The sequence below is a fragment of the Chrysemys picta genome, chromosome 7, assembly GCF_011386835.1.
Source record: "Chrysemys picta bellii isolate R12L10 chromosome 7, ASM1138683v2, whole genome shotgun sequence".
In the NCBI taxonomy this organism is placed as follows: Eukaryota; Metazoa; Chordata; order Testudines; family Emydidae; genus Chrysemys; species Chrysemys picta.
In genome coordinates this window covers 29517843-29526506 of record NC_088797.1, presented here as the reverse complement: position 1 = coordinate 29526506, position 8664 = coordinate 29517843, and the positions used below count along the sequence as shown (strand labels likewise).

The window sequence follows — 8664 nt, the reverse complement described above, 5'->3', positions numbered from 1 at the left end:
TACAGGTTTTCCATAGAAGCCAAACTGCAGCTGCTTCCTTTTTCATTTGAGTTGAGGGTTTATATATCAATATGTACTGAGCCAATTTATCTTCTAGGTCTGAAATTGTATGGACATCAGCCAACACTTGATCAGGCCAAGGGCTGTGTCCAAATTTTTGCAAGATTTGTTCAAAAGGGGTAACATCTTTTACAAATGCCAATTTCTCAGTCTCCTCGCTGGGAGCCTTCTTAAAAGACTGTTTGCATTTAAACATTTTCTAGTATACCCAACCTCCTATTGGGACTAAAATAGCAATGCTTATCTCTTTACACTTATTTACCAATACCTCTTTTCCTGGAGTGAGAAAGCTACTTCTCCTCCTCTCTTTACCCGGCTTTCTACCACCGGGGGTGTGCACACCTTAATGATCGATCACTTCTTAATACTTTTCAAGGTTTCTGATCACTTTTCCATACTTCTCCATTACTTACTATCAAAGTTTGTTTCATTACTTAATAAATGCTTGTGGTACATTTCCCCCTTTCACGATTCTCCACCAAAATGTTGTACTTAAAGTACTGCACAGGATCTTTTCAGGGGGAATAAGGCAAAATGCCACATTTATTAGTAATACATGTATTAATTAACACTGTATCATATGCATTTTATATATATATTACACTCATGCACTCACATACACACACACAAACACACTCCGTCTTGTTGTTGTTACCAGTTAGTTGTTCCCCTTAACTTCACTGGCCAGGTGAGTTAGATGGGGAAGGGGGTGGAGCCGGGCTTCTGCCAATCCGGATGGATGCTCCCATGTTGACAAGATGAGACCCAGGGTCCTCCGCAAGCAGGGCCGGCTCTGGCTTTTTTGCTGCCCAAAGCAAAAAACGCCCAGCCAGCCGGAGCAGCAAGGGGAGGAGGAAAACAAACCTGCCCCCAGCCGGAGCGGCGAAGGGGAGGGTGGAGAACAAACCAGCCGGCCGGAGTAGCAAAGCGGGGGGCGGGAAACAAACCTGCCCCCGGCCGGGGGGGGACGGGACAACAAACCGGCCGGAGCGGCAAAAGTGGGGGTGGGGGGAGCCGGGAAACAAACCTGCCCCCGGCCGGAGCGGCGAAGGGGGACGGGGGAGAACAAATCGGCCGGCCGGAGCAGCAAAGGGGAGGGGGAGGACAAACCGGCCGGCCGGAGCAGCAAAGTGGGGGGGGACAAACCTGCCCCCGGCCGGAGCGACGGGTGGGGGGGACGACAAACTGGCCCGCCTGCTGGAGCGGCAAAGGAAATAAAAAATAAAAACAAACAAAAAATACCTGCGGGGCGGTGGGAGCGTGGGTGATGGGGGACTCCCGGCCCTGCAGACCCCGGGCAGTGGAGTGTGCACCTCGGCTAGCAGGGGCAGGGGGGGAGAGAAGGGGGGCGGCCAGGGCTTCCTTAAGCGGGGCGCTTGCCTCGCGGCCCCTCCCGCTGCACCACTTGCTGGGAGGGCTCCGCGCCACTCCGTTCGGCAGGCAGGGAAGGACGCGGGCTGCCCTACCGGGCTTGCTGCAGGGCGCTCCCCACCTCCACCCCCTACAGGGCGGCGGGAGAAGTAAACCAAAAAGAAAAATCCTGCAGGGGCGGGCAAAGCGGTGAAGCGCAAAACAAAACAAAACCAAAAAAAAAAAAAAAAAAAAAAGATTAGATGGAATGCCGCCCTTTGAAATCTGCCGCCCCAAGCACGAGCTTCCTCGGCTGGTGCCTGGAGCCGGCCCTGGCTGCAAGACACCTCACATTTATAGCAGCTTCCCTCGCATGCAAATCTGTACCAGATTCAAAATCTGTGTCTGTGGCCATTGGTCCTTTGTGCTGCTTCCTTCTGGGTGTTGTCCCAATGCTGCAAAGAGGGTGTTTCCAAAAGAAGGTGTTGGCTTCTAACCCTCGAGGCCTTCAGTATGTCTGCTCTTCTTTAGTGAGCTCACTTGACATGTTTTATTGTCCTTGGGTCTGGCTCCCAGCCCCTCTCCAAGAGTTGCAGCTGTCTGGAGGTGCTGCCTTCCATACCTTGCTCATTCACACCTCATTCATTCAACAGGGCAATTGATTAAGGGAGTTGGGGGGGGGGGAGACAGATCTTATTCTACTCCTAGCAAAAAGACATTTTCCTTCGACTTCAACTATCCTTAGGGGCTATACCATTATACCACGGCTTGACACAAAGTTTCTACATGAGGCTTTGATACAAAGTTTCCATATACCAAGGCTCATCAGTACAAGGTTTCTATATTAGGCTTTGATACGAAGTTTCATGAAAACAGAGGTCACACGTGGGTAGACCCACTACAAGGTTATATGAAGAGGCACAATGTAAAGTCATATGAAAATTATCAGAGTTTTATCTACACAATGCCCCATTGTCCCCAAATCTGTCCGTCCCCCCCGTCCCCTCCCGGTGCGGACCCAGAGGGCAAAGGAGCAGGTTTGAGGCTGCTTGGATGTCTGAAACCCAACCCCCACACCTCGGATTCCCTCCCCCCCCCGACACACACATCTGCCCCCTGGCCCCGGATCTCACACCTACAGCTCCTCTGCTCTGTGGTTTCCGTCACTCTTCTGCCTGCCCCTCCCCATATAACCCCCCACAGGATGCCTGGGCAGGCACTGAGCTGCTACTGCCATGGGGCCTGGAGTCCTGAGTCCCTGTCTCCTCCTGCTGTGGGCCTGGGCCCTCCCAGCTGGCTCTGTCCTGCCCCCTGAACTCAGCAAGGTAAGGGATGGAGGATGCACCTGGAGGGAGCAGTTTTGGGGCGGAGTGGGCCTGAAAGCCAGAGAAGGACAGAGAAGACACCGAGTGTCTGTGCCAAGAGCCGCTGGCTACTGTGCTGAGACCCAGCATTTGGTGCATGTGTGGAGAATCCAGGGACGGGGATTGGAGCCAGCACCCGCGAGAGGGGAAGGTCCTGTAGCCATTCCCCACCACTGTAGGCCAGTCGGTGCCTCACACTCCTTGCACACTCCCCCATGCTCCATGTGCTCCCCCTGAGACACCAACGCCCACTCACCCAGATGGGCATGTGCCCCCATCCACCCCAGACAGTAGCGGGTTCCACCCTACACCCCAAAGCAGGGATAGCTGGGGGCTGGGGATTGAGGGCCATGAGCAGAGCTGGGACGGGTTGCAGAGCCCAGGGTTTGGCTAACAGGGGCTGTGGGTGCGGATGGGGGGGCACTAGCAGAGCTGTGGGTAGCCGGGGGCTGGGAGTGGGGATTGAGGCAGGGGCACTGGCTGCTGGGACGCCCCTTCACTCCCCACCATCCTGCCGGTTTGTCCATTTCAGGCTGAAGTGACTCGAATGTTCAAGGATTTTATGATTCAGTTCAACAGAACCTACAGGAGCCCCGCAGGTGAGGAATAGGAGGGATTGGGGGGGCTGTTGGTGTGGGGGGCAGGCGGCTCTTCCTGGGGGCTGTTACCATGGGGAGAATGTGGGGGCGTAGCAGGGGGACAGATGGGGCTGAGGTGGGGGTGGACAAACCAGCCCGATCCCCTTCTCCACATCTCTGTGACCAGCCACCTCTGAGCGCAGCCTGGCCTGCCCGCGGCTGGTGCGAGCTGCCTTCCCTGGACCCTGCATACTCCCCTCCCCCCAGGGCCGGTGGGGGCATGGCGTGGGGGGGCTCCGCTGCTGTCTCGCTCTTTCTGTCATGCTGGTTTCACACCACACACTGTGGCTCGGCTCTGTAGCTGGCAGCGGAAAGAGGCGCTGGGAGGGTGGAAAATCCCCACCCCGCTTTGTGCTGGAAGGTCAGGACTGGGGGTGTCATACCCAGTGCCCGTGACCTCACCCCACTCTCCTCTAGAGCAACGCAGACGCTTCGGGATCTTCACGCGGAGCCTGCTCGCGGCGCGGCGGCTGCAGGAGACGGAGCTGGGCACGGGGCAGTACGGGGTGACCCGCTTCAGCGACTGGACAGGTGGGGAGCGACCCCCAACGCCGCATCCCTCTCCCCTGCACCCCTCCCTTCCCCCACTGCTCTGCACCCTGTCCTGTGCACCCCTCCCTTCCCCTTCACCCACTGCTCTGCACCCCCTTCTCCTGCCCTAACCGCTCTGCACCCCTCCCATGCACCTTCTCTGCCCCCCCTACTCTGCACTCCCTCCTTTCCTGGCCCCCACCACTCTTCACTCCCCCTCCCCTCCCATGCACCTTCTCTGCCCCCACTGTTCTGCACCCCCTTCCCCTACTCTGCACTCCCACCCTTCCCCACCCCCATCGCTCTGTACCCGTCCTGTGCACCTTCTCCCTTCCCCCACCGTTCTGCAGCCCCTTCCCCTGCCCCCCACTACTCTGCACCCCTCACTCCCCCTTCCAGCACCCCCTCAGTGCCATCTCCCTCCATCTCCCCAGATGAGGAGTTCCGGGGGATGTTCCGGAGCCCCCCGCCCCACACCATGCACCAGGCCCCCCAGCTCCCGAGGAAGGAGCTGCCCCCATCCTGTGATTGGAGGAAGGCGGGGGCCGTGACCGCCGTGAAGGACCAGGTAGCTGTGGGAGGGGTGGGGTTGGGAACCCCCCAGATGGGCAGTTAGATGGGGCAAGACAGGGGGAGCCATGGGGGGCTCAGTAATGACAAAATCGTTCCACCCCCCCTCCCCACTGCTAACCCCAGCCAGCGCCACCTCCCTCAGCTGGGGCATTGGGGTCAGCGCTGAGGCTGGGGAGAGCGCCCCCTCCTGCCCTGCAGCACAGCGCCCCCTAGCACCACGCTGGGCCTCACCCCTCTCTCTGCAGGGCAAAAAGTGCCGCTCCTGCTGGGCCTTCGCTGCTGTTGCCAACATCGAGTCCCTCTGGAACATCCACTTCCACCAGCCCCGGAACCTCTCGGTGCAAGGTAGGGGCTGTGGGGTGCCCCGCCCCCTCGACTGGCACAGGGCGGGGCACCCCAGTGCTGCCCTGCTGTGTGCAGCAGCCCCACAGGCTGGGGTGAATGGGGGGCACAGAGGAGGGGGTGCCTGGGGCTGTTCTAAGTGCCGTCCCCTTCCCAGCCCAGAATCCCTCTGTGTGTATGTGTGTGTGTAAAGTACCCCCTTCACTTCCTGTCCCAAACTGGGAGCTTGTAACCCTTCACAGGCCTGGGAGCAGGCTGGGTGTGTGGAGTATACAGGGACCATGTCTCCATGCATGGGGTTTCACATATTTTCACCCTGTTAGCACTTACGGGGGTGCGGGGACAGCCCCACCACAGACTTGCCTCCTGGTAAGTTAGGATCCCGTCACCGACCACACACCCCAACCCCAGTCTACTATCAGCTGAGCCCGGCCTGTGGAACTCTCCCCCACCAGATGTTAAAGCAGGGGGTGGCAGGTGCTGTCTCTCTCCATCCAGGGGTGGGTTGATCACCCCGGTGGGAGCCACTGTGAGACGTCCTGCCTGTTGGATGAGCCAGTGCCCACTGGGGTCTTTCCTGGTCAGTGTGTGCCACCCAGCAGGAGCAGGATCCCAGGATCTGACTGGGGGGAGGGTGAGCTGGTTTGATGCTTACCCACTACTTCCCTTGCAGAGGTGTTGGACTGCAGCTGGTGCGGAGCGGGGTGTGAAGGGGGCTACGCATGGGACGCCTTCACTACGGTGCTACACAAGCGTATGTAGGCACTTGAGGGACATGGGGTCCTTTGCACTGCAGACAATAAAGCCCACACAGCCCCCAGGACTGTCCCCTATTCAGTCCTCTCAACTGTTTACTGTGAGGATACTTTAGTGCATGGAGACTCATCACCACAGGTGATGCACAGACCCCTTGACTGAGATTGGGGCCCCCAGCCCAGTCTGCAGCCCCCATCACCAGACGCTGTGCAGACCCTGACTGAGATTGGGGCCCCCATCACGCCAGGTGGTGCATGGACCCTGACCCAGACTGGGAGCAATTTTCCCAATACTGTATACAGAAGGGCGACCCCTCTTCACTCCCTGACCCTGCTCTGGCCACACTCTTTGTGACAGGTTGAATTTGGGGGGAGGGTGTTTACTCTGATCCGAGTCCAGAACAGGGGCAGGATGGAGCAGGGAATGAGGCGCTCTGGGCCCATCCCAGACCTTTCATATACACTCCCTCCCAGGTGGTCTGACCAGCGAGGATGCCTATCCCTACACAGGGAGACAGGAGACATGCCACAACCTCAATGAGCCGGCTGCCTATATCCAGGGCTTCCAGACACTACCTGGAGATGAAGAGGGTGAGGCCTGGGGGGGAGAAGGGTTGGGGTGGAGCCAGCACTGGGGCCAGGGGAGAGTGGTCCATTCCGGGGGAAGTGGTAGGGGGCAAAGGGAGCAAGTGAGGGGCAGCAGAACAGAATTAGAAGGTGACAAAGAGGGCTAGGGGATAGCAGGGGGAAAGCAGGGCCAGAACTGATCAAACCTGGTCAGTTTCCAGGCAACTGTTCATAGGCAGGAGGGTGCATGGGGTGATGTGTGTGAAACCAACAAGGCGCTGGTTAGTTTCATGCTTCCCCCTGGGGGAGCTCTGAGCAGCAGAGGGGGAATGTGAGGGGTGCAGGGGGCCTAGAGGACACAGGGAGGGGCAAGGCCAATTGTAGCCAGTGTTTTGGGACAGCAGCAGACTGGTAGGGCCATGCCTGGGTCAGGGGTGTTTGTTCCTGGATCATCATCCTCACCCAGTACATTTGGGTTTCCTCTTGTAGAAATAGCTGCACATGTCGCAAGCACAGGCCCAATCACAGTTACCCTGAACTCAGCTGTCATGAAGGTACGTGCCACCAATTAGCAATGCAGGAGAAGCCCTCTGGCTATTCAGCCCATCCCATGGTGACTCGCCCACTAAGCCCCCCCGCTCGACTCAGTTTCACCCAATTTTGTGCCTCTGCAGCATTATAAAAAGGGCATCTCCCAGCCCTTGGTGAAGAGCTGCAGTCCAGACCATGTGGATCATGTTGGCCTGCTGGTTGGCTATGGGCATGGTGAGTGGGGATGGGCGGTGCAGGGGTTTGGATTGGGGTGAGATGGGGTTAAATGAACTGGGGTCTAGGCAGGGGGCTCAGCTGTAGGAAGCACTCTCTGACCACTGTGCCTTTCTCTTCACTAATCCATTGCAGTGAAGGAAAGGCGGTACTGGGTCATCAAGAACTCCTGGGGGGAAGACTGGGGAGAGAAGGTGAGTGGGGAGTGTATGGGACTGGCCCCAGGGCAGTGCTGTCTGTGGGGGTGTGGGCTGGTTTTGTCAGAAGGAAGCTGTGCTGTGGGATCCTACAGAGATGGCCTCTGAGTGGGGTGCAGGGACTGTTTATACAGGATCCCCTGCCTAACGCTAAGACACAGCCCCCACTGGGGTGAGGTGTGGGCTTTTATTATACCAGGGGTGGCCAACCTGAGCCTGAGAAGGAGCCAGAATTTATCAACGTACATTGCCAAAGACCCACAGTAATACGTCAGCAGCCCCGCCCATCAGCTCCCCCACCCATTCCCAGCGCCTCCCACCCACCAGCAGCCCTATTGATCAGCACCTCCCGCTCCCTCCATGCACCTCCTGATCAGCTGTTTCAGGGCGTGCAGGAGGCTGGGGTGGGGGGAGGAGAAGAGCGAGGGTACGGCAGGCTCAGGCAAAGGGGTGGAACGGGGGCAGGGCTGGTGGCAGAGCCAGGGGTTGAGCAGTGAGCACCCCCGGCACATTGGAAAGTTGGCGCCTGTAGCTCCAGCCCCGGAGTCGGTGCCTATACAACGAGCCACATATTAACTTCTGAAGAGCCGCATGTGGCTCCAGAGCTGCAGGGTGGCCACCCCTGTATTATCCACTCCCTGTCCGGGTTCAGACCCTGTTCCAGTTTGATGGAAAGGCGGAGTGAGGGTATGTCTACACTTAAACCACTACCACAACACAGCTGCACCGCCACCTCCACCAGTGGCAGGGGTTCTCCTGTCACTGAACTTCATCCACCTCCCTGAGAGGAAGGAGAGTTCTTCCATCCACCTAGCGCAAGCTACTGCAGGGGCCGGGCGGCACTGCTACGGCTCTCGGGGTGTGTGGATTTTATGTAAGTTCCCGGTGTAGAGCAGCCCTGGGTGAGGAAAGGCTGTCCAGTACCATCTGTCCCTAACCGCCTGTCCCCTCGGCAGGGCTATTACCGTCTCTATCGTGGCAGGAACGCCTGCGGCATCACCACATTCCCTGTAACAGCCACAGTCCACCGCGTTGGGGCTCCGAGACATAAAGTCCACTGCCCGTGCTGAAGGGGGTGCTGCTGCTGCACAGAGCCTGCTGACTCCCTGCCAAGACCCCTGCTACCACCAAGACAAAAATAACTGGGGCCAGTTAGTTTTGTCTTCGCTGAGTGATGGGGGAATGAATTCGATACTCAGACTGCTATAGCTCCATCCCCACAGGTACCCAGAGCTGGGCTCAGCTCTTCCAGCAACACTGCCTCCACGCGAATGCTCCTTCCCTTTGCTGCAGCAGCGAAAGGGGCCATGAAACTGCCATTAAACTGCTTTTATGGGCTGTGTGTGTGGCCCCTTTGACGGGGGGAGGTTGTTTAATTGTTAACCCGCGTGTACCCCCCTATCTCCCCCCGCGCTGCGCACTCCACACACCAGCACCCTCGGTACAGCAACGGTGCAGGCTTTATTGGGATGCTATGATCACAGCTAAGGGGGTTTCCAGGTGCTGCCCCCAGGGCCATGAT

At 58.1% G+C, this 8664-nt stretch overlaps 1 protein-coding gene across 1 annotated transcript; it reads left to right on the top strand.

Annotated features, from left to right (window-relative positions):
• The first annotated feature begins 2586 nt into the window (after positions 1-2586).
• Positions 2587-8477, top strand: LOC135972577 (cathepsin W-like). Its single transcript, XM_065551089.1, has 11 exons — positions 2587-2735; positions 3307-3373; positions 3830-3943; positions 4378-4511; positions 4762-4861; positions 5532-5612; positions 6088-6204; positions 6670-6734; positions 6855-6945; positions 7081-7139; positions 8099-8477. Exons 1-11 carry the CDS (start codon positions 2646-2648, stop codon positions 8210-8212), a joined length of 1032 nt encoding a protein of 343 aa, XP_065407161.1. The 5' UTR covers positions 2587-2645; the 3' UTR covers positions 8213-8477.
• The last annotated feature ends 187 nt before the right edge of the window (positions 8478-8664 follow it).

Coding starts and splice junctions, on each gene's coding strand:
- LOC135972577 (XM_065551089.1), top strand. CDS start 2,646: ATGGGGCCTGGAGTCCTGAGTCCCTGTCTCCTCCTGCTGTGGGCCTGG. Junction 6,205..6,669: donor ACTACCTGGAGATGAAGAGG/GTGAGGCCTGGG, acceptor TTCCTCTTGTAG/AAATAGCTGCACATGTCGCA. Junction 7,140..8,098: donor GGGAAGACTGGGGAGAGAAG/GTGAGTGGGGAG, acceptor TCCCCTCGGCAG/GGCTATTACCGTCTCTATCG.